At 43.3% G+C, this 25,131-nt stretch overlaps 3 protein-coding genes across 5 annotated transcripts in view; 1 reads left to right on the forward strand and 2 right to left on the reverse strand.

The window, feature by feature from the left end:
- Window positions 1-3,326, reverse strand: part of CHRNA6 (cholinergic receptor nicotinic alpha 6 subunit) — a 38,776-nt gene extending 35,450 nt beyond the window's left edge. Inside the window, exon 1 of the mRNA XM_075488468.1 lies at window positions 3,198-3,326. The gene's annotated coding sequence lies outside the window, so the exon portion shown is untranslated. The remainder of the gene's footprint in view (window positions 1-3,197) is intronic.
- Window positions 3,327-3,413: 87 nt separating this feature from the next.
- IDUA (alpha-L-iduronidase) overlaps window positions 3,414-25,131 on the forward strand; it is a 49,129-nt gene continuing 27,411 nt past the window's right edge. For all 3 annotated transcript variants that reach the window (XM_075488464.1, XM_075488467.1, XM_075488466.1), the window contains exons 1-2: window positions 3,414-3,578; window positions 6,748-6,888. In XM_075488464.1, coding sequence (XP_075344579.1) covers window positions 3,457-3,578; window positions 6,748-6,888 — 263 coding nt within the window. In that variant the 5' untranslated portion in view covers window positions 3,414-3,456. The remainder of the gene's footprint in view (window positions 3,579-6,747; window positions 6,889-25,131) is intronic.
- On the reverse strand, window positions 13,537-24,118 carry SLC26A1 (solute carrier family 26 member 1). The gene is made up of 3 exons (XM_075488284.1): window positions 24,032-24,118; window positions 16,392-17,042; window positions 13,537-15,057 (listed from the first exon to the last, which is right to left on the reverse strand). Exons 1-3 carry the CDS (start codon window positions 24,116-24,118, stop codon window positions 13,537-13,539), a joined length of 2,259 nt encoding a protein of 752 aa, XP_075344399.1.

Consider the following 25,131-nt stretch of genomic DNA (forward strand, 5'->3'; position numbering starts at 1 on the left):
AAAATCCCCCGTGTCCTCTGGCGGGGAGTGTCAGCTGTGGGAAACCTCCCTGGTAAAACACCCCACAGAAAACCTCCTGCTGGGCACTTCCCAGCCCTTGGATGAGCAGAAAGTCAAAGGCAATAGGGGAGCTTCCTCTTGGCTAGGGTCTTTATCAGGGCTCTGCCTGACGGTCTCTAGAACTATGCTCATAGCAAGCTGGACATAGGAGTTCATAGGTGTTCACAGGTTCATAGGACATAGGTGTTTGAACTTTTACACCTGGAAAACTGCTTGCTGGAGGTCATCTGTGGTAACCCTGACATGTGCCCTGCCCCTGGGAGAAGAGGCTCGGGAGAGCTGCAGAGTAGGCCACTGGGTTTCACTGGTGCAGCCTGGCATTTGGCTTGCAAATGCTTCCAGGAACATGTTGGTCCAGCTGGCTACCTTGGTTGGGAAAAAGCAAACCATTTGGCCCCAGCTGCTCTCCCTGCAGCATCCCTGCAGATGTTTTAGGAACAGAGGCATATCAGGCTCCTTCACAGGGAGCAGGTAACTCTTTCTGCTGCATTTTCTTTCTCTGGCAGGAGGCACCAGGGCAGCTGTGGTGAGCAGGAAAGATTTTCTGCTGGGAATTGCAGTTCTTCAGAAGTACGTTGAAAAATCTTGTTAGCTGCTTTCTCAGACATGGGAAGAGAAACCTGCAGATATGCCTCCAGTTCTCTGTCTCTCCTCTGGCGGGGGTTTTGTCTTATCTTCTGTCTCCCAACTTCTGGTCTGATGTGGTTGATGTGCTAGATGTAGCACTTCCCCATGACTTGGGGGAAGTTGTAGAAAACAAGGGAGACAGTCTCTTTAGCCACTACCTGAATCTCTGAGAAGGACCTTCTTGGAAATGCTCTGGAGATCATGGTCTTGTCAGACTCCTGGGGAAGAATCTTTCCCTGAACTCTGACAGACACTTCTTTAAAATGCCAACAGAGCGCCGTCTGCATCCATGGCTCTGTTGTGTTTCAGAACTTTCTACAGCATGCCTGATATCGTGTCTGAGAAGGGCCAAGGTTTCCTGGCCAAATGAACATAATTTTGGTTTGACACCTTGTCTTCCAGATGCGACTTTAAAATCAGCCAAGCTGAAACACAACAGCTCTGTTTTGGCAGTCCCTGAGGGAAAGTCAGGGTGGTCTCCAGGGCTCAAGCCTTCCTGATGCCAACAGGGACAGTCTGTGGTAGGAAACCATGGGGTTCATTGGGTTTCTCCCTTGTAAATATCTTTTTGCTGAAATCTGCTGGGAGGTCTTTGGTTGGGGGCTACGCTTTTGGCTCCTCTGCGAGGGATAGCTTCCATGCCCATTGCAGCTAGGTGCTGGAGGTGCTGGTATCTGTGCCTGCTTGCAATGAACCCTCCATGCTTAAAGGCAGCGAGTTGCAGGGTTGCTGTTAATAAGCAACAAACCACAGTATGACATTTGGTAGTCAGGTGTTCATCTCCTCCAACCTATCCCTCTGGAGGGGAAGCCAACAAGAGAGGCATCATCAGTGAGGTCCTTCCCCCCACACACCATCCTTTCCAGCTGGCAAAATGCCTGCAGCCCTCACTGAAGACCAGGCAGCAGCACTCACCCCAAAAGCAGTTGCTGCCCCAGCTCAGGGTGCAGCTAGCAGCATAGGGCTGACCTCCCTGCCTATTTGCCCCCAGGTTGTCAGATCCCACTTGAGTTTGCACTTCCACTGCCTGTTTAACACCTTCCTCAGGTCTTCTCAGAAAACAGAGAGTTCAGAGGAAACAAGTATCCCCCTGCAGAAGGTCTGGCTGCCAAACTGGCATTTCCTGTAAAGCTAAAGGCAATCTCTTAAATATCCTGCATGGAAACCTCACTAGAGCTCAGCTTCGGCCTTGCTGCTCTTCCAAGGCATTGGAGTACTGGAGCTGAGCCACTGTATGAGCAGCCCTGGGGAATTTAGGGCAATCCCCCTTGCGAGAGTCAAGTTACAATGCCAGATCATCATTCCTACCTGAGCCTCCGGAATGTAATGCTGTTGCCTGAATTTTGGCTGCGAGCCTTGCAAGCTCACAAGAAGTTCCATAGGGACTGAAGGCCTCAAGAGGCAGGTGAAGCTGGAAACACAGGACTAACACATCAGCAATCAGAACCAAGCCACTTTGCAATTTCTTAGAGATAGGTCCCAGTTTGCCACTCCTTTGAGCCAGGGAACGTCCTGCCACAAGCAGGATTACACATGGCATAAACTTGCTTGTGCAGAGTCTTTTCCTAGTTGCAATATTCTTGAGCTGAGGAGTAAATGTCTGTCTGACTTCCCCTCTGCTAGCTCTGGCACAACTGCTTCAGGGAGAGCTTTGCTGAAAGGGTCTGAAATACCAGAGCTTTTGGGGTGGCAAATTTTGGTTGCTCCACTAGGACTGGTTACTCCACTAGCCTCGATTTCCATGAACAGAGTTGTCACTTTGTTCTCTTGGAGATCATCTGCAGCCCAGCTCTTTGCCTGGCAGCTCTCTGCAGTTTCCCTGGTGTGGGCACCGTTACAGGGGCCCACCATTTCCCCTGGTAAATCCAAACCCTCTATTGGAAATCAGACTAGAGTACCCTATGACCCCAATTAATCAGACCTAATGAACACAAAATGAGATATTACTGCGGTATTTGGGGATGTGGAAGGGAGGCCCAGTTCCCCACATTATTCTTGCAGTTGGCAAGGCTGGACGAGATTGCTGAAGGCAGCACAATACATAGAAGAGAGGGATCCTAAGGAAGAGTCCCACCCCCATAGAAAACCCAGCCCTCAGATACATGTCATGAGAAATAAGCATTTAGAAAGTCAATCTACAGCCTCTCTATTATAAAGTGCATTTAAAGCTCTTTGCCATACTGAGATCAATAAATATGTTTAGACTGAACAAACGGACATAGTTTCAGTCCTGCTAATACGTTGTGTCGGGGAAGGCGGTTTTGATCACCTGCACTACTACATCATAGTCCTCTTTCCTGAAGGTTTGTCAACACAGAGCGCGAGGACACAACAATAGCATAAGAGTATGCTTCCCTCACGTGGTGCGTAAGAGAAATGCAACAGCAGTAACTCCATGCCGTGCAGCCACTTCAGGGAAGTAACTCCCGGTCACTATACGCCAGAACGGCAGCACCAAAAGACGTACGAGACGCCCGGGCTTCAGACGGAGACGTCACTGCCCGAATTACCTGAGCTGCGCTTCCCGAAGCGAAATAAATACGGCACCACAGGGCGGGCCGCAGCCCTTGAGGGCGGGAGCCGCCATTCCCGTCGCCCCGCGGGCGGGCGCTTGGCGTCGCGTCCGTGGCGCGTCGGTAGCGGGCGCCGGCTCGGCTCGGCTCGGCTCGGCTCGGCTCGGCTCGGCTCGGCTCGGCTCGGCTCGGCTCGGCTCGGCTCGGCTCGGCTCGGCTCGGCTCGGCTCGGCTCGGCTCGGCTCCTCGTTCCGCCATGGGGCTGCTGCTCTGGCTGGTCGTGCAGCTGGGCGCGGGCTCGGCGCTGTACGTGGTGTACGTGGATGTCCGGCGCGCCGAGCGGCCCCTGCAGCACTTCTGGAGGAGCACCGGCTTCTGGTAAGCGCACACAGCCCTGCGGCCGGCGCCCGGCGGTAGGCCACGCACCGGGGTGAGAGCCGGCTCCTTCTAGCCCTCCTCAAGCAAAGAATCCCCAGGGTGCGAGGACGCGGCCTTTCTGGAGGAACCTTGGCTTTTCCGGGCCTGCTGCTGCGGGATCAGAGGGCCCGGCACCTTGCTGCCCTTTGCTGCTTAGCCTGTTGCGTGTTACCTGCGTGGAGCTGGTCGTGGGACGTGGCCGGAGCGATCAACATCCCCTCTCTGACTTGCTGCCTTGCCTCCAGGGCCCTCGAACACGTGAAGTCCTTCCTCTTCCCCAGCACAGCACATATGTTGATACTTGAACGCATTCCCTTTCCTTTTCAGTGTTTCCATTAGCATGGCCCCTAAGCAGGTCCGGGCAAAGCTTCCCTGCCCGTTGGTTCTAGGCGTTTGTTCTTCTTGCAAGACGCTTTCAACATGCACTGTCTTCCTGATGTGGCCAGTGACTCCGGTTGGTCTAAGTCAGGGGGATGGGTGGGAGCATGCATAAATCCCAGCTCCACCGCTGCGTGTCCTGGTGGTGCTTTGCTTCCCCCAGAAAGCCTAGTCTTGCTGTGTTAACTGGGCTTGAACACCCTTCAAGTTTTGTGAGATACGTGAAGGCTTCTAGCAGGCTCAAAAGCAAGAGACGGTGTATTCCACAGCCATGTTCGTATCTAACCTGATAACGACCTCCTTCATTTAGGCATACAGTGGATTAAATTACAGTTGTAGGAAAAAGTGTGGCAACAGGGATGGAACCGGCAGCGTGTGCTTTGGATGAAAAGGAATTCATGCACTTTTTTTGTATAATGCATAAAGGTAGTCTAAGAAAAAGCTTGAAAAATTTTCCGTTAGTTTTCCATGTTGATGGGAGAAGAGAAGAGGACCTAAAATACATTCTGATGAACAGAAATGCTTGGGCTTTCTGGATTTTTTTTCCTCTTGCTGTTTCATTTTTTGTTTTAATTTTTGCTTGCAATGTTAGGAAACATTAATGCAAAACTGCCTTAAAAATAGTATGTTTTCTCCATTTAAACTGTAGCCCAAGAAACACCGTGCTTTTAATTGTGTGAAAGAAACTTTGGAAAGCTGCAAACATGAAAAGCATGTGAGGGGAAGGCAGAAGAGCAGCAGCAGGGGCAGAGGCTCTCCATGGGTCAGCAGCTATTCAGTTGGCACCTGGCCAACACTGGTATTTCTCAGGCTGTAGGATCCCAGCTCCCTTGAAAGCTCACACTGTGACAGAACTGGGTTCCAGTTGTTAAAGCTTCTTCTCTACATCACAGTTTCAGACAGGGGGGCAAATGCCCAGCTGTGGATCAGCAATTGATAAAGCCTGGCAGACTGTGCCAGTTGATGTTCTCTTGGATGGGCACTTTCCACTCAGAACAGGAAAGGACAGATCCTGATACTACCACTAACAAACGGCACTGTTCTGCCAGCTTTCTTTTGTATCTCATCATGGTTTCTGCTAGATTTCTCTCTAGCAGAGTGTGAATTTCAGAGTGTTTATTCAGCGTGGACTAAGCAAAAATACGTGAATGCTTTATGCCTTTACTTCCATCTTTGCCACTGCTTGAACTGAAGCAGGTTTGAATCTCAGAGTAGTAGTAAAGCGCTCCTTCAAAAACCGACAGTTAACATTGTCCTTATCCACTGGAACAATTAAAAAGACCCAAATGGCTGATACATTTTTAGTAAGAGTGGAATTGGTAGCTTCTCCGTCTTACTTGTGTGACTTGAAGGAATCTCAGGGAGATGATTTTTAAGTGCCTTGTATGCTGGTGAAGTTGCACAGAGGGGCTCACACGTGCTGGCTGATTTGTATGAAGCGCTACAAGGATGTAATCTGTGTCAAGACTTGCACTTTCAGATAAGGATGTGGGAGATGGGGTGATAGATAGGCAGTGTCCTAGCTAGGACAAAAGTTGCATCAAGTTCTTGTCCAGGTGGGGTGTGGCTTTTCCACCTTTGTGCACAGATGGTTATACAGTAGCAGGTTCATTCATTGGGGTCCTTGGAGGTGGGATGAATATGTGGAGGGGGACAGACGAGGAGAGGATGACGGTATGACTCTTCCTAGCATAGTTACAGTCAGCACAGAGCTGATCCACCTATCAGAGAAGACAGATCACAGTAGGCAAAGCATAAATTATATTAGTTGTTCACTTATACAGTTAATATACAGTCTGGAGTTAAAGCACAAATCATCTCTCTTTGCAATGTGAAGACACGTGGAAGTATTTTACCAAACCTTGGGGACAATGTTGTTTTATCTTTCTTGTAATACAAATGCTTTAACACTCAGAATTCGCATATTACCAGGAGGCTTAATGTGCAGGGTGCCCAAACCCACTGAACTGGGCAGTGCTTTAAGTTTCTGACTTGCGGAGCTTGGGGGTGAGATCTCCCTCCATCTTGCAGCTATTTATCTGAGGAGATAGAGGCAGCAGAAATTTGCCCCGGTGTTACGTTAATTTTGGTGGAATAAGTAGACACCAAAGTCATGTTAACATGATCATTGGTGTATAGCCGCGAGCAGGTTAAACAGCTTGCAGAATCAAACCACGTACTCCTGTGCTTCCTTATGCTTATGGGTGAGTTGAACGTGGCCAAAGAATGTGGAGGCTCTCAGGGTCTAATTCTGCTTCTAACAAGTGTAGCTTCCATGGCAGAGCAAGAGTTGATGTCATTGCATGGACTTAAGCAGGAAGAGCAAGTCCATATTTGTCTTACTACAGACCACAGTAAGTCTGGCTTCCACTCCGAAGCCTAAAAGACACTGAGCTCCCTTACCATTAGTTATTCAGAGACAAGATGACTGCCATTGTATGGCTTCTTCAGGCTACTGCTGCCTGAGGTTGCTATCTGTGCAGCAATGACTGCTTGTAATACTTTCCTTTGAGCACAGCAATGAGATGCACCCAAGTTGTGTTCCACTTTGCCAAACTACTTGTGTAGCCAGTTAGCTCCAAATAACCTGCAACTCCGTTTTGCTTTCATCTCATGTTAGACAGTGCTCCTCATGCCAGGGAGGATCTTGCAGGTGGTATAGGGACTTGGCATAGGGATCTTTGGATACCCAGTGGAGCTGCTAGTTAACGTTGCAATGTGTTGTTTCTTTTCTGTCCTTCCTTGCCTGAAGCCCTCCTTTACCTCACAACCGTGCTGACCTATTTGACCTGAGCAAAGACCAAGAGGTGAACCTTGCCTACATTTCTTCTGTTCCACATGGCGGCATTGAACAAGTTCGAATTCACTGGTTACTGGAATTAGTTGCTCTCAGGTAAGCAAACACCTCAAGTCAAAATCCAGAAAAATGTGACACAAGGAAGTGTCCAACAGGTGCTCACTTTGATATTTATCTTAGTATAATTGCAAGCTGGGCATGTCTTTGCTTCCGTGGAAGTCGGGTAAGTGCCAATGGAGAGGAATCAATTTGGGGGTGTATGAGATTAAGAAAGAGAGAGCTCGTATTGAGAAAGATGGGGCTAATTTGCATGCATTACATCCTAACAACAGGTTAAGGAGCAGTTTAAGGCTTTCTTTCATCTGAAGAGTCTTGTGGGTGTGCTGGTCAAGTTTTACCAAGCCCATCTCAGGTCATATGCTACAGTCATTTCGCGACTCCCCTGCTGCCATATCCGGGCCTCAGCATCTTGATTCTGAGTTGTACCATGACCTCCAAAGAGGGCTCAGGCTAGCAGAAATGGGTTTCATGGACCATTGCATGTACAAGGTTCTAGTGCAGCTTTTTTTAACTGGCTGCATCCTTTCTAAAATACTGCTTGGCACAACCTCAAAAAGAGAGCTCCAAAGGAGTCTCCAATGGTTCCTTAAGCAAGGAATAGTTCTGCTTTGCAGTCAAGGCATCTACGCCCAGTGTTATGGAGAGAGCTCTCAGCTGGATTCCAGGCAACAGTCGTTCCAGCTGTTTTCAAGACTCATACTAGGTGTCATCACTGCTGTTCCTTCAAGTCCAGCAGAGTTTGGTCTTAGTGCAGTAACACCAGCAGCTACTCAGTACTGAGAAGAGCTGCTGGGAGAAGCCAGACTTTGAGCGTTCAGTTCCTGTCCACATCCCAGCTGTCCACATGTGTACCTAGAGCTCCCCCGGGCTGTAGGTCTGCTTTTAATACTCAAGTCACAGCGTTATGCTCCCTTTCCAGGTTAGATGAGTCTTTGGCAAAAGCTAGGAATGGGATGGAATAGGGTGATAGGCATAAATTCAGTCCATTCCTTACCAAAGCATTTCAGGTGGCAGTACTGTCCCAAACAAGACTTCTCACCCATCCTGTTACATGCTTTGCTAACCATTAGCCATTCTAAGAACAGTGCTGAGGGACTACAAAGATGGCATACTTTTCTGTCCTTTAATTTAGGAGACATGATATAGCAAAAAAAGTCCCACGAGGACTGAAACAAACCTGACTTACTGAGAAGTCCAAATGAAAGCTGCCACTATTTTATTACTAATTCTATCTTCCTTCCACTTAACTTGGGAGTTTCTTTTTGTGTCCTGAACCCACCTGTGCGCTGCATCAAGTGACAGGTAGTGACAACTAAAACAGGGTGACTTTAGTTAATACCAGTTAATACCCTCTTCCAAAAGGATTCATATACATAATAGCATTTCTATTTCTAGGGAAATACATGTCAGACTTCAGGAGGACAATGTTGGAATTCCTCACCTTTCAAATCCCATTTAACTTGGCTTAAAAACATTCATACCAATATTCCTAGTGGAAGGAAGCAAATACAGATGCATAGAACAGGAGTGCTTGGTCTGTGAGGAAAGACAAACCATAAAAACCCTATCAAAATTTGTAATAGCTCTTGAAGTTCTGCCTGGTTCAGGCTGTTGCTGAGCTGAGTGTATTTACAATCCACATCATTACTGCATCTGCTGTCCCAGACGCAGGAGGATGGGAATTTACCAGTTGTAGGTTTGGGGAAGCAACAAGGGGAAGGAGAGCTCAGACTCTGGAAATGGGATGTGAGCAGAGGAGTATTGCGTTTCAGGGTGTACACTGGGAACAGGAGAAGTTTTATTCCTGGGTATTAGGGTGTGCTTGTGTATGTAGGTTTGTTTGGGAAGGTGTTCAGAAGTCCTGCACACAGATGAATATTGCATCTGTACCCCAGAGCTGCCTCTGTATATTAATCCATCTGTGAATATAGCAGGTAACACACCTCCTCCCTCCCATCTTTCCCTGTGGAAGTTTCCCAGTAAACACCCTTTCCTGTGCTGTGTCTCCCTCACTTACTGGGCTATGGGTTTTGTACTCACTCTTGCAGTGACCCAACTTCAGCAGGGGCAAGGACAACTGTCACTGCTCACCACCACTGGAGTCCCTGTCTTAGATCTCAGAGGTTTCTCCTGAGAGATGGCTTGGGTCTTTCAGGTTTCTGTAACCAACTGACTTGCAGAAAAATCAGTGAGTACCTTTGAAAAGAAACTAGCCACATCTACACTCAGAGGCCAAAGTCCCTCCTGGCAGCTTGTCTCAGCTGTGCCATGTGTTGGATTGGGCTTTCCAAATGATTGAGGGAAAGGAATGCGTCTGTCATGGAATCTGCTCAGCCTTTGTAGGGAGTGGGGCACTGAGTCCTTCAAAGTGGGACACAATCCTTGACACAATCAAAATTCTAGGAGCATGGAAACTTAGCAGCCAAGCAAGAAGCCCCAGAAAAGCTGTAGTGCTTCAAGGGTAGGATTCTAACCCACTAGCCTTGATATTTAGCCCAGCTTTGATATGTAGAAATTAGAAACTTTGCTATTGTTTAGAACGAAGCTAAAACTGCTCATTTTGCAAAAATGTGCATTGTCAAAGACACAAGACATTTAAGTTGTGGAAGGACAACCAGTGGACTGAGTGGCAGCAATAGTTTGGAAAGGGAGAGAACATGGAGCCTGCAGACAAACATTGGGATTGAAAGAAGCAACAGGGCCAAGAATGCAAGTCCGAACAGGAGGCGTTCAGGCTGATGCTGAATTCTCTGCATGTGCGATTCTCTTCCTGAACCAGTTGTTTCCGGAATGATGTAAAGAGATTTTGAGTGAGAACCCTGTAACAGCAAAACTGTGTTATTTCATGGGGCTGGTGGGTAGAGAAGACTTCTTGGAAGGTGATGGTAGGTACTTGAATGAAGAAGAGCACTTACAGAAAACAGGTGGTTAGGAGATACCACCACTGTGGAAGGCTAATGGATACAGGCATTGCTTTTCCTCACAGTTGTGCTGTCTGTAAAAAGGTGCCATAAATGTTCCTCCCAAGAAGCAGATACGCTCAAATAAAAGACTGCCACCTTCCCCTTCTCACTTCTGTAATGGTCTTTCTTATTATGTCTTTTAATGCCCCAATGCTGAGTGCATCCCTGAATTTTAACCCTTTTCTAGGACAGCAAACCCACCTCTTATCTTTTTCTGTATTCCGAGTTATCCTGTTATTTCACCACCTCTGAAAGGATACCACGAGGCAAACTGTTTTCAAAGAACTGCTAGTTTTATTTTCCAACCAGAAGCACACATTTGTCACTAGGTCATGTGACACAGAAACATTCAGGGTTATGGGGGAACCCAAAGTGTCTTTCATGGACTGGACAGTTCCCTGGTTGTTAGTTACCAATGTCAATAAATACAGCCATTTTGACACCTAGACCACCCATTCTGGCCAGGCTGCACTAGTCAACATGAGAGTTTGAGGTGAAGATTCCCAACTCTTTGCCCAGCTCCATGGGACCCACACAGTCTGCAAGTTAAGAACCCTTTCCTATTCTTATGTAGCAGTACTAAAGTTTGTTGGATACATGATTTATACAAGGCACCACAGTGAACAAAAATATAGTCAATCTACACCATGGATATAACATTTCCTAAAAGGCATATAACGATTTTATTTCAACATTAGTATTAACCTAGTTGGAATTACAAGTCCATCCCCAGCTCCGCTCCAAGGCACAGTACCTAATTCCTGGTAGAACAGGAGAGAAGAGAATCAGCAGTTCTTAACATTTTTAATCTTCATACCCTTAATCTTGGTATAATGCAGTATAGCAAACATAAACATGCCCGAAAAAGGGTTGCTTTTTTAGTTACCTTTTGCATAATCCTTAGAAATAATTTACAGTCTCCCGGCATCCCTACATCATAGCACTGAAAGCTGTTTTCCTGCTGTGTTTGACATTGTCCAACACAACATCTTGATTGTGAGCCAGCTCTGCCAATGAAAGTGAAACAGAAAATTGTTCTTATGGTTTCTGCTGGTCAATAGTTTCTTCTTAGTAAAAGTCTTAAAATTCTCCCCTCCCCTTGTGCATAGCCAAGTTTTCTTTGCTTAGGTATCCTTTGGTGCCATTCTTACAATAAATATGATGAAAAAGAGACTTCTGACTCTTAATTTCTCAGCCTGCTGGATAAGAGAAGAGCAGCCTCTCTTCATTTCTTGTCAGAGACTGTTGCAAGGATACACCTCCATTGGAATCTCTCTTTCCTTTTTTTTCTCTTTTAAAATGAGATTCATCTAGAGTTAAGGGTATTTTTGCATTTTTTCCTTTATGTTCTAGGCTGGTAGCTCGACCCATAAAGATAAAAGAAGTATAGATTGCTGGGATGTGTGTTCTTTTATACTGAAACAATTTTATTTGACTTCCAACGACAGCTTGCTTTGGCACAACAGCCTAAGAGTGTCTATATTGGTATTGTCTGGCAGTAACTCCTGTAAACCCACTTCCTCACGCTGGGCCCTGGCAGAACCTTTGAAAGAGAGATTCCCTGATGTTAAGAATGGTTACAAACAAAAGCAGATACAAAGCAATAATTTGTCCTTGGGCTCTGCCCGTTTGCTTTTATGACAGAAAGAAGCTAGTCATACCAAGTCATTATTTAAAGAATAATGTAATTAAATTGTTTTATGGCACGAAAATGCTACCAGTGGTCAATCCTTTAATCTCTTCGCAGACATTTCTGTCAGGTTTTACTGCTCTGCCAGTACTAACAGTGTGCAGCTGATATGCTTTTTTATGAGTGCATGAAAATGTCACCATTGAATCACTTACCTAATATTGCGCTATTCTCAGTCCCTGTGAAGACATTTTTTATTTTGTCTTTTGGGAATGCACTGCTTTTCCTTTAACAAAATATTTGTTCTTGAGAGCCAGACAGGCTCTGGGGCACCTGGGGAAACTCAGTTTGAGGGTTCTTTCATTCACTGACCTGAAAAGTTGAAATAAGCAAGTCACATGATGTGTTGATCTGACTTTTTTTTTTTTTTTAAAAAGGGCACAGCAGAGAAATGGCTTGTGCATACATGGAACCTATTTCTAGAGTCTGCTAATTGTAAGAGGCACAGCTGTGATAGAATTTCCTTCCCTGCTTGGTGCTGTGTGTGAACTAGCCATGAATAAGGAGAGAAAGATAGGGCAGCTGTCCTACCTTTTGTGCACCTTTCATGCAGCTAATTATAAGCTTGAGTATGAGAGAGGGTATTCTGCCAATGCCATGGGCCAGAACACTGAGTACTAACTGTTACAATCAAAATCTAAATCTATGCTTATTTGTAAAGAGAGAACATGCATATATAACAACACAACTGTCTCTGGGGGTATCATTTGACACAAAGCAGAATGAACAGCAGTTAATGCAAATTATTATAGAAAGTAACCCAGGCCTGGAAAACATGGTTTAGTGGACCTCAAATCAAACAATAATATGATAGGAGAAAAAAAACCCCAAAACCTCTGGAGTATGTACAAACAGTGGTGGAATTTTTCCAGCATATGGGGATACACAACTTACAAAGCGTTGCTCCCTTTACTTCACCCAGGTATGCTACTGTAAAGCTTCACTAGCATTGCATCAGAGAAGACCAGCCAGGCAGTTCTGACTGACCCATCACTCCCCGTCTAGGCAGATCACAGATTTACCTTCCCACCTTACCCTCTTTTCTCCTGTTTCTCTTTGCACTCAGGCAGGCAGTTCTAGGAAGAACAAGCTGTGCTGCATCACAGTTCTGAGGTTTTATGTTTGATGGTCCTTATGTGTCCCTGAATTGGAGTTGCATCTGCCGACCAGAGGCAACTTATTTTTACGGGATGATACAACTACCTGGGTAACTCTGTGACTGCCAGTTAAAGCCATTAATTTTTCTTAATCCTGTTTTATCCTCTTACTAGTTACAAAAGTGTGCATCAGAATCATATGTCTTCCAGCATCATTAAGGGTGTCACAGCCTTCAGTAACTAATTACCACAGATTGAAGCCAATAACACAGGTGACTCCAGCAGTAATTTTTGGAAATGATGGTTCTGAGAGGAACCTGTGATGGATCATGGTTTCTTCTCCTGTGTCATTAAGCCTATGTAATCAAGGTGGAGAAACATGCTACATTCCACAACATTTTATACATTTTATTTGTATGCAAATAGTGGGAGTTGTTTAGGAGCACACCTAGAATGATGGAAGGGGCAGGGCCTTGCAAGCCAGAATTTAAACCATTATGTGTCCAAGATGCTAGATTGATTGCATTTTCATGGAGATGGCTTAGCATTCTTAACACAAACCAGCCATTTAACCACTGCGAGAGTCAGCTGACTCTGGGCAGACCTTCCAGCACAACAATCTCATGATGTATATGTTGGGTCACACATGATCATGGCACAAGAGGAAAGTCTATCTCAAACTGCCCAATTGCACATCACCTGCATTTTAAAGTGAAGGTGCAGGTAATAATCCAACCTGTTCCATCCTGGTCCTGGACTGCATCCCCAGTGGCTGTTCTATGTGGCATTGGACAAACAGCAGAGCTCTTCAGGAGAGAATGACTTGTAGGGCCGTTGCTGTACACAGCCAACAGTGTGTCTGATAATTTAATTATTGCGAGCTTCCCCTCCCCATCTGTCACTTTTGTAGTGAATCGTCAAGGAAGACACGGGATTAAACTGAGCAATCTGCTGGAAGCTTTTGGTCTTTTGCAAACTGCACAGCATTATGTATACTGTAGAAGAGCATTTCCTGCATACTTCCAAAATCTTTCCCAAAGTAACCACCTCTTTTCAGAGAGTCTATCACTGAGGGATTGCAGCAAGCCAGGAGAACAGAAATGTTTAAGTCCTTGTAGTCTTTCAGGATTTCTTTTAGCGTATTAACTCCAGTCGTGTCCAAAAATGAGATGGAAGAGCAATCTACAACAAGGGCTTGGAAATCAATTTGCTTAGGAACTAGTTGCAGAGTGGTTTCTCCAATACCCAGTCCGTTAGCAGTTGTGTGATCTCCCTTTTTCAGATGCTGCTTTTCCTTCTTCTCACATTTCTTCCTTCTAGCAGCTTCTAGGTTAGGATCTAAGTTAGTCAATCTGTATAGAGACTTTAGGAAGTAGTTTCTATTTGCATAGTAAAGTGGGGCCTCAAAACGGAATATTTTGACCTTTGAAACAGAAGAGAGATTTTCATATTCTAAGTCATCCTCATAAAAGCTGGTGTCTTGGATCTGACCAAGCAGGGCTGTCCGTGGCCGCTGCGTCCGAACAACGATGCATAACATGGAGAAAACAATGCCAACCAATAGCCCTATTTCTGTGCTGATCAAGGCAGACGCAGACATGGTAACGACCCAAACAAGTGTGTCCACCTTATTCACATGGTACCGTGCTGGCACATCTCGGAACTTCCTCAGGGCTCCTCGGAGGCTGACAATGATGATACAAGCCAGGACACACTTCTGCAAGGAGTAGAAGAGAGGTGCCAAGAAGAGCAGGACCAGCAAAACCACCATTGCACTAATTACTCCAGAGACTTGAGTCTGGCAGCCTGTAGATGTTTTGACGAGTGTTTTTGCCAGAGCTGCACTCGTTGCAAAAGAGTGGAAGAAAGAAGGAATGATGTTGCAGAACCCCACAGCAAACATTTCCTGATTGGCTCGGATAGTGTAAGCATATTTCTTTGCACACATTTCAGAAAGGGATACAGTGAAGACAAAGCTGACTATGGCAAGAGGCAAAGCATCTACAGCGACTTTGAGCATTAAGTTGAAATGTGGTACTCTGGGGGGAATAAATCCTGTTGGAATAGCTCCAGAAACACTGGATCCATACACTTCATTTAACTTCCCATAGTGTGACACCAGCGTTGCCACAACAATAACTACCAGCTCTGTGGGAAGAGGAAATTTCAGCTTATGCTTATATCGATCTCCCAGTTCCTTAGCAGTGACCAGCACCACAATACAAATGGCACTTGTGATGACATCACAAAGGTTAGCCTGAGAAATGTTCCGGAAAATGTTAATCCAGGTAATAACAAGCATCCCATGTCCTTGACTACGTGGGATTTTTATTCCAATCAGATACTTCACTTGAGCAGTTAAAATGGTTAAGGAAGCACCAGTTGCAAAGCCATCTAGTACAGACTCAGATAGGTACATAGATACGAAACCCAGGCGAAAGATTCCCATTAGAACCTGAGGAGACACAGAAAAAAAGAAAAAAAATTATGAGCCTTTAATGGTGCTGCAAATAATTAAGTACAGATGGGAGAGAACTAGCTAGAGGCAGGTAGCATTTTGCTATTTGAATCTTAAAACAGGAATTATCCTTTGATGTTTCCAGTCTGCTTTTAACACATGCTACCTTTTACTGTTGTGGGATACTACAAAACCAAGAAGTGAATGAAGAGTTTGAGACAGGGTCAATCAAACATTGGTCTGAACTGGTTTGTTTCAGTTTTATTTCCTGTGCAAAAGAGCACAGTGGATCCAAAAGTGCTTCTGTTATACCAAAGCCAATTTTCTTTTTTCCTGTCTTAAAGTGAATAAAGTTAAAACTTATGGCCATTGCTTTGTAAACAGAACTTGAATGACAACAGCTAAGATCCCTACTTCAGTGGCACTGTTACATTAAACCGTTTTTAATTTTAGCCCTACGAACAGAAGGGAAAGTGGAGCAGACAGCCTTTGCAGCATGCCTAAGCTCCGAAGTTGCAGAAGAGCTCACAGACTTTCCCAGATCCCAGGATACTGTTCTTAACTAGTTGCTTCTCCTTCCTTTGATGGCTTTGGAAAATACAGCTTCACAAGGGCATTTCATTGTTCATAAATGTGACCTGAAATTTCTTAGTAAACAGAAAGATAGCTAGCTCTTTCTTAATTCATATGTAAGTAGGTAAGTATGTTCATCGTGCTTCCATGTGATCTTGGTATCCTTGTGACAGGCAGCACATTGGTAAATCTCAAAGAGTCCAGCACAGCCATTGTCAGAAAAGTAGGTTAGTCAATCTATTTCCCCTCTTATCCTTTCTGCTTCTGAATTATCTTTGGACAGCAGTTTGGTACAACGTAATAGTCCCCACTAGCAAAACACTGAGCAGCCCATTCTGAACGTGTGTAGAAGCAGGTGAGTGTGTCTGCACCTTTATTAAGGTATCTAGGGAAACAGAATTATTTCTTCATTGTTGAAGTACATGGCTACCTGTGAATTTCCCTCATGGTAAGATCTGTATTGGATTCATGGTCCCATGAAAGCAGCAAGGCCAAGAGGCAGTAGAGTATCAAAACAATGTTAATGGTCTTGCAGAAGACTCTTGTTTTACCTGTGCTTGCTAGTAGCTAAGAAAACTGCCTACCTCATGCTTTCTCTGACTTGCCTACAGTTAGGCTTCTTGGAGAAAATAGTCTAAAGTCATTCAGGTGAACTGATGCTGCATCTCTTATTGGAAGAGAGTCAAACCAAAGCTTAGGTCATGCAAAGAAGCTTTAGGAACTTCATACCTTGCCTCTGGATGTCAGCAACCACTTACCTGATACACTCCAGCCACAAATGTCAAGGCTGTAGCAATGCCAATAGCGTAGCATTCTTTCCCACACTCAACATTCATCCCTGCAATTGTAAGGTTGAAGGCAGTGGTGTTGGATTGACTGTCATTCTGCAGAGAGCCATCACCCAAGGCTGGTGGGGCATCATCATTCAAGTCAAACCCAGCCAAGAGAAGTTCTCGGTCCACTACTTGTCCTACCATTAAGCTTATCAAGCTGAAAATGCCAACTGAGACATGACGGGATGTGCCCATTAAGAAATAGATGATGTTGGCAAAGAATGATGTATAAAGACTATAAATGGGCTTCAGACCTGCCAGCAGTGAGTATGCGATTGCTTGGGGCACCAAAATGATCCCAATCACTAACCCAGACATAACATCCCCCCAAATGTACTCTTTGCACTGGTATTTGGGAAGCCATCGTAAAACGGGAAGGAAGTCCATGACAAAGTTCTTCAGCTTCTTTGGGGTGCAGGAGCAGCTCCTCCTCAGCTTAGCTAGCATGACTTCTTTCCTATTAATCTTGACACGAGTCTTTCTTTCCAGGAGAAAGCAGGAGGAGGTGCTGTTTTCCATCCTGGTAGCCTCAAGTGGTCTTTCCATTGTCCCAGTGTTTACTTCATGTGTGTGTTCCTGCAATGTGAAGGAAATGGCTGTTAGGTTGCAGTTCATGAAGTTTTTTTTAGCACAGGTGCTTAACACTAAAAGTTTGTCACCTGATTGTGCTTTTAAGGAAGCATCATCCCAACAAGAACACCACCACAGGGCTCCAGTGACACATAACACTAAGAAATAAATCTGCAGATTGAACCCTTTCTTGCAGACATTTAAGAGTACATTTGGTTGAATCCAGTTTGTTTTACTAAGAGTTAAATTAGTCATTTCTTTGTACAACAAATATTTCCATCAGCTCTTCCAAATGCTCCATCATAGAGATCTCTGTGATCAGAGGCAGCACTTAATGGTGTGAAATAAACATATACTAGTGAGGTAGGCTATGGTCTTTCTAACAGTGCATCCTGTAGTCATTGATGTGGAACTCACATGTGGTATAGTGATCTGTGACTGCAGCTGTCCTCAATGCGCAGGAGAAAGATTTTGCTAGTAGAACCTGCAAAGCAGAGTTTTCTGAAGACCAACAATTTAGTCTTATACAAAAATTTGTACAGAAACCATTGATGGACTCTTAGAAGCTGCTACGTCGCATGAACCTGTTGAATTGTAGATTGTTTTGATGTGCAGCTTTCATTAATTAATAAGCATCTCTTCACAAATACCACTTTGGCAACGTATGGACCATGCACCATGATGGAATCTGTTACCATCTCAGAAGAGCGCTACATGTTAGTATTTTCAGGTTTAAACCCATAGTTACCCTAGCTTTGCTCTCTAGGGAACAAGACATAACAAATAATTCTGTGGGCAGCAGAACAAACACAGCGGTGCTTCCTATGGTTCTCCTGCATGTCAGTTTTCTGATACATAAAGACTGGGAAAATTTGTATTCTCCAGATGGAGGTGCTTTTGGTGTCTCTTGCCTCTATGAACGCAACTGTTTTCACCAAACTCAGTCTCTGCATTTTTGCTCAGTTGTCAAATTAAGTTGAAATTAGCTTAGTGCTAATCATTTGGGAATAGATGGGGACATGACTGAGAGGCAAAACAGTGTAACATGCAAGTGCCCTACCTTAAACAGTTTAAAAATAAAAACAGGAGCAGGAAGGTGGAAGATGTCAAACAGACTATGCCAAGTGGCAAATCCTGTCTTCTGGTTTGCAGTGGAAAGAAAGAAGACACTTCCAGAGTGGATGCCCATATATATGTACTGGGAATGACTCATTGACCTAGAAGAAGTGAGTATGTGCTAGTACAACAGCATGCAGAATCTCTAGGAAAGAAGAACTTCTCAAGTGCAGCCTCTCCCAGTGTCATAAACAACCAGGATCTCTGCAACAAAGCTTTTTGGTGCCAGGTGTGACATTGCAATATAATGTCAAAGCTTGTCTTCATTTACAGGTAAAAGCTGTTTCTTTCCTCTTTCAGTGTCTAGAGACAGAAGCCATACCCATCAGTTTCCTAAAACTTGAAGTACACTCACTGGCACAGTATTCTGTTGGTACATTTTAATGATTTTAATAGTTAATAGTACGTTTAGTGACAGAAGTCATAATTCTCTGTGTAAATTTCATACTTTTTTTATTTTGTTAAGAGTATTTTGATTTGTTAATGTTTGGTAACACCCAGTTAAAGTGTAGAATTCCAAGCTGAGAAAAAACAATGGACTTAGGAGTCCAACTGGAAGCATAACTGATAAGCAAAAGAATAGATTACCAACAGCCTGTAAGCTTTCGATCTGTAGCACTCCAAATAGAGGGTGGCTTATTATAAAGTGTTCTGTCTATCCTGCTTAGAAGTTTTTTTCAAGATTTTAACAAATACCTTTTGCCAGCAAATTGAAAACAATAAGAAGATATGTATCTGTAACTAGTGCAAAAGTCTTAGACAAGCTCCCAGGTATTATTTTAAGTGACACAGAGTGATTTCTAAGGCCATGGAAAGTTTAACCACAACTTGAAACAGGATGTTTAAGTGTTAGAGGTACATAATTCATAATTTGGTAAAAGGCAGAAAAGAGATTCTTGTTAGAGATGTTTGGATTGATTGTCCAAGTTGAAAATGACCTGCATAGTAGTCTAAATATATTTTAAAAAATCAGTAGATTTCTATCCATCCCAATTACTTTAAGTAGTTTTTAGCTCCCACTGTGTAAGTTTCTTGATGTTTGTAAGGTTTATTTCCATAATAAGGGAAAATTAATTACAATTTAATGGAATTATTTAGAAAGATTGATGGCTATTTTTTATCAGTAATGCCAAATTTACTTTAGACTCTAACGTGCTGCATGGTTATGCTAGGCAAGATCTGCTTGGATGGGAAATAGGTTGGATCTAGTCTTCGTTAGAATGCAAAGGTGAGATAAAGGATAAAAGAAGTTACAACACCAAGAGAAATACTTAAGAGGATATGATTAAAGTCTACCAAATACAGAATGCTAGCTACTGTAATAAAAGACACTCATTTTTAAGATGCAAAACACCAACACTTCCTGTCTTACCTAAATTAGCTTGGAGAATGAGAGACTTGTGCATGAGGACAGCAAGTCCTATTTGAATGCCACCCACTTCTTAACAGCCAAGTTAATTCAGACAGCCAAGAAATAAATGCAGTGCCCTTGTTCTACATACTTAAGAGCTAGTGGGCAGCTCAATATCCAATGAGTGCTTTTGATAGGCTGGCATAAAAAATATTGCATTGGCTTCTGTACACTAGGCTCCTATATTTAATTGTACAGTTGCTGTCTGCCTCTCTCTAAACTCACACAATTTACTTGCAAGTAAATTTGTATTTACAAAAAAACCCTATTAAAATTCATACATATGCATTGTCTGTGCAGCTTCCTGAGGGCTGATAATAGTTTTTAATATATAAGATTATTGGAATATAATTTCTCTGGAAATCTGTTAAGAGATCTTGTGTATGGATGATAATTTAGTAATATATCTCAGCTGTACTGCCTTACTGGATAATCAGAATAGTAGCTTTTTGTAAAAGCCAACAAAAAAAAGGTAGTATTATAAAGCATGTATCTTTTCAGCACTTTTGAATGCATTTTAGACCAAGGTAAAAAAAGCCTTCCTGGTGGAATAAATGCATTCAAGCTAAAACACAGCCACATGCTGACAGGAGGTCATTTTCTTCAATTCTTTTTTCTCCTGAAAATAAGGGTTTCCTTCTTGTAAATAACCATTTATTCTGCTAGATACATTTTCAGAATCCATGTCAAATGACCATGCTAGCTGTAAAACACTCAGCTCTAAAACGAGGTGTTACTGGTTTCCAGAAACTGTTAATGTTTAGTGTTTAATTGTTACTTTTAGAACATAGTAAAGCCACACCAAATAACGGAAGGGATGTCGTTACCAGCAAAATATTTTTCAGCTGTGTAACCCAAGAATTCTCAGGCTGTGATGCCTGTAGCTCAGTAATAACTCACTTGCTTCACCTGAAGAAAATGGGATTCCACCATAGCTGCATGCTATCCCCTGTACATTTGTGCAGCCTAGCAGAGAGCTGAGAGCTTGCAATGCTCTTGCCATCTGCAAAGACAGGAGGGTGGAGAGCAGATCTGTCTACTCCTGTGCACATGAGTAGACTCTGGCCTTCTGATTCTGGCACTGAGATACAACAGCGTCCTTCCACAGTGGTAACACTTGAGCAATATTCAGGAGCCCTAGCGGTGTCAGTAAATAGATTCCTCTACTAGTTTGCCAAACTGACCCATTTTCAGCTCAGCCTATACTAAGTGGTTTATAAGAAAAGGGACTGCCCCTATTTTAGGCTCTCCCTCACCCCCTAGAGTTTCACAGAACATAATGTTTGCATTTTATTCAAGTGAAGGCTTCCCATCACTTGCTGAAAGACCTGTTCTTAGCAGGGATGCGCAGATGAAGCAGCATATAGGCTGGAACATGTCTATCCGTTACATTTGACTTTAGTATTGGAACATTCTCAGCTGTTTAATGCAAGTGAAAGTTACTTGCACGCACATTCATATACATGTGTATCATCCACCTTACTACAACGAAAAGTAGTCTTGGTTATTTTTAATTGTATTTTGATGTTTGGAATCTTCACACTTAAGTTTTTTCAAGTTGCCCTTGACCATATGAGCAAAAGCAGAAAGCTTTTTTTTTCCTCTGCTTGAGTAGCACGACTGCCTGAACCACTCCTTTCAGGTTAAATGCAGTAAGTCAGTTTATCTTGTGAAAAAGAGAAACAAAGCAAAGAACCATTCAAGCCAAACAAACTGCTGACTTTCCAACTGGCCTTAGTCCCCCCTTTCTTCCTGTCTTTCACCATGCCACTGACCTGACAAAATCTCTCTGCAGGGGGGGGAAACATTCATGACAACATGTTCAGTGGGATTTCTCTTTGCAGATTCCTTGGCAAGCAGTTTCTGCTGGTACACATATAACCTTTCTGGCTGGATGAGTTGTTCTTTGTGAAACAGCACAACCCCAAAAAACTTGATTCTGATGCATCCTTTTGTCTCCCCATCCTGATTGTCCACCAGAAAATCTGAAGCTGTATCTCTAGAAAGCCCAAGAGGGAGTAGGCAGGGTGAGTCTGCCTCTCAATGCTAAGGAGATCTCTCAAATGCTGTATTTGGGACAGAAGTCAGACAGCGTATCACAACTCTATACTAGAATAACTCGCTTTTGCTGAAACAGAGATTGCAAGTGTAAGTTAGGATAGAGCCCTTTATATAGTTTGAGCCAAGTGATGCTTGCAGTTTTCTCTATGTTCAAACAATGAAGAATCAGCTAAAAACTAATGTGGGTAGAGTAGGTTTTGTATTTATCATCTGAAGTTTCATTGTATTTTTTTGCATAAATCACAGAAAAATATGAGAGACATGAGTTTAGCTAAGGATTTGATTTAAACACTTGTAGGTGTTGAGTTAAACTGTTCATGTTACTCATCTTTCATATCAGGAACCTTTTCTGCCTGTAAGAAGACTCTCTTGGTCTCATGTTACTCATCTTTCATATCAGGAACCTTTTCTGCCTGTAAGAAGACTCTCTTGGTCTCTAACGGCTATGACTACATTTCTATTCTGGTTTTGAGCATTTACACAGCTTTGAAAAAAATCCCTCGATAGCCTCATTTACGGTGCATAGATTCAATGTACAGAGGTGTGTTATGCTTGGAAACCAGACTTTTTTCAAAGGAAAGTACCCAGAAGCTCTGCCCCAGTGCATGCTGACCCTTCCTGGTGGCATAAAAACCTGAGCCAGCAATTGGTTCTTTGGACAGATTTGAACAGATGCGGTGAGGACATTTAGTCTGTGGGACCTAACTAGTCTGAAATAAAATCCCCTGAAATGCATATAATATAATACAATACTGCTTCAGCACCTGCTGCTTTGATTTATTAATCTGCTTTTGTTGTGCAGAATTACTTAGAAATGTCAACCTAACCTGTGAGTTTTAGAAAGGATCAACTGACAAAACAGAACAAGTGAAATGAATGTTTCTCCCTGTCTTGCACAAGCTATTGTATTTTCAGCTTTAGAGCACCAGGACCTAGATGTACTTGGAAGCAGACTTAAGCAAGGTGCCAGCAACCAAAACCTTTTATTTAAACACTGACCTAGCAAGCTTTCAGGCTGTAGGCAGAGAACATCGCAGTGCTTTTTAGGAAAATCATGTGAAACTTGATGGGCTCAGTTAGTCTTTTACTATATCTGGGCAAAATATTGTGGCTTCAAAGCATTTTCCTGTTGAGTTTCAATGTTATGCTAATCCAAAAGTGAAAGAGGAAAAAATTTTACAGTTTATTGGTCTCTATGAGTCAGGAAAGCCAGAACATTAGTCTAAGTCCTCTGCAAATTAACACTGCTATACTAAGGAGTTATTCTGAGAGTCAAGCAATCTTTTAGGTTTGTGTATTTCTAATTAAAATCTCCAATTCACAACTTCTACTTCCAGCTATAAATTGATCTAGGATTTCCAAGGCAAGTTAGGCTCTTTTTCAAATGCCTGCATTCACCAGCAGCTGTGATTCAATTCATATTTTCCCAAGGATTCTCAGCTCAGTGTCCCAGTCAGTAAGATGACAGCCACCGACATGTAACAATCCCAGAGGTGATGAGCAGGCTACAACAGAACTCACACAGTCAGCCAGCAGCCGTTGTTAAAGCTGGCCCATCAGATCATCTTTGGGAATGATCACACCTTGGAAATAAATGATCAAATAGTTTCACTGGTTCTCCTGGTTTTGTTCAGGGGTTCCAGAACGTGCTGGTCAAAATATCGGCATGCACTCAAAGGCAGGATAGAGTTATTCTTTTGGAGAGTCCTAGGGCATGACCACTAAAAAGGCATTTTCTGTGGGGTCAAAGAACATTCCTAAAAATCAGACTTCTTGCTTTTGGAAAGGTAGCTGGTCCAAAGTGAAAGTCTGTTTTTTACAACAGTCTTTCAAGACAGCTTTCCAAGACCTTAGTCATCAGTCACAAAGCTTAACACTAAGCTGTTTTCTGCCCTGTGGTTTTGCTGGACTTTGTTTAGTCACATTAAGCTGTTGTAGAGACAAACAAGTTGATATCCCATTCTCATGTTTTCTCCTGTTGCCTTCCCTGGTATCTCGGCTTTGCTACACGCAATAAGGACTATATTTTGGAAACCCTCTTTCGCATTTAATCACTAAGAAAGTGCTCAGTTTTAATAATAATTTAATACTTTGAGAACCAGATAAGCTTCATATAGGCCACTTTTCTTAAGTACAAATAAAAACTAGCCAAATGGCTGGTCTTGAACGCTTAGGCCAGGGTTTGCAGGAAAGATTACTTCCATACCACTTGCCACTGAATACATGTTTTAAAAACCTTTGCCCAGTTTCTACCTTATTAGCAATATTTATGAAGAACAGATTAATGACAAAACTTAAAAAGCAACACCAGTGTGCAAAATAAATGAAAAGAGGCAGTTTTGCACCTTTGAAAACAGGCAAAGAACAAATAAGTTCAGAGGTGTGGGAGGGGAGGCAAATCTCTTACCTGGATAGCTTTTTGACAGGAATGTTCAGCTGGTTTTGCACGTTGGAATGAATGGAAGTCTTCAGTCAGGCATTGCTCTGTTTGCATAAAGGATAATTATTAGCTAAATATTCCTTAAGGGAAGAATGGGTAGTTATGGAATCTTGAGCTTGCTGCTTGGTAGTGTGTTGTCACTTGTACCGCTCTGAAAACTGGGATATATATGCAGCACTCGCTGAGGATTTGAGTTTAAATAATGCGTAAGATTATTAATTAACTAACACTGATCCAAAAATTATGCTGAGTTCAGGCTAGCACATCTCTGACCTTTGAAGCTTCTTCTCATTTGAGATTTGATCTGGTTTATGCATCCTCATATAGCATTAGCTTTTGATTTTACCTATTCAAGGTATAAGAATAGAACTGCAGTCTTGCCTGAGATGTGTGCATTTTGCAGGCTGCAATAAGTACTGGTCTGCTGAGAGCATAGGATAGGACTGCTGGAGGTCAGAGTTCCATTCCTACATGTCAGCGCATTCAGATCACAAGATCTCTGTTGCTGCTGTGTAAACCGAAGACTGTAAAATGTAGGCAGATCAGCAGGACAAAGACTGACTTTCTGTTCATTCTTTGTGAGGTATATGAATGACCAAGTCCCCTCTCTCTTACCTTAGCTCTTTGGATAGGTGCAGACCTATCCAAATGACAAATAATCATCCATCTCCTCGTCTCGACAAAGGTGATAAGTAATGCTTAATGGTTACTAAGGGGTGTAGATTAACAGATTGGGCACAAGGCCAGGACTCACAGGAACTGCATTCAGTTGGCCTACAAGCTAAGGGATGAGGAGATGTATATGTTTCTCAGCCAAGGAAGAACACGAACATGCATGCAATAAGTATCTGAGATAGGAGGTGTGAGGCTGAAAAAGGCTGTGTTACTGGATAGACAAAGATGGTTTCTCCTTCCCTGCAGGAGTGCTTGCAGGGGGGTGCAGTGCACAAGCATGTCTACAGAGCGCCAGGTTCCAACATCGTCTTTTATCTCAGTGCAAAAAGTTGTTTGCTGCTCTTTAAAAATAAAAATAAAACATGAAAATTATGGAAATGAAAAGTCAAAAC

The sequence above is a fragment of the Mycteria americana genome, chromosome Z (genome assembly GCF_035582795.1).
Source record: "Mycteria americana isolate JAX WOST 10 ecotype Jacksonville Zoo and Gardens chromosome Z, USCA_MyAme_1.0, whole genome shotgun sequence".
In the NCBI taxonomy this organism is placed as follows: Eukaryota; Metazoa; Chordata; class Aves; order Ciconiiformes; family Ciconiidae; genus Mycteria; species Mycteria americana.

Excerpts from the sequence above, each read along its gene's own strand:
- SLC26A1 (XM_075488284.1), bottom strand. The coding sequence starts at position 24,118 with ATGCAAACAGAGCAATGCCTGACTGAAGACTTCCATTCATTCCAACGT. Across the intron at positions 17,043-24,031 it reads CCTGTCAAAAAGCTATCCAG|GAACACACACATGAAGTAAA; the intron begins GTAAGAGATTTG and ends TTCACATTGCAG. Across the intron at positions 15,058-16,391 it reads TTGTGGCTGGAGTGTATCAG|GTTCTAATGGGAATCTTTCG; the intron begins GTAAGTGGTTGC and ends GTGTCTCCTCAG.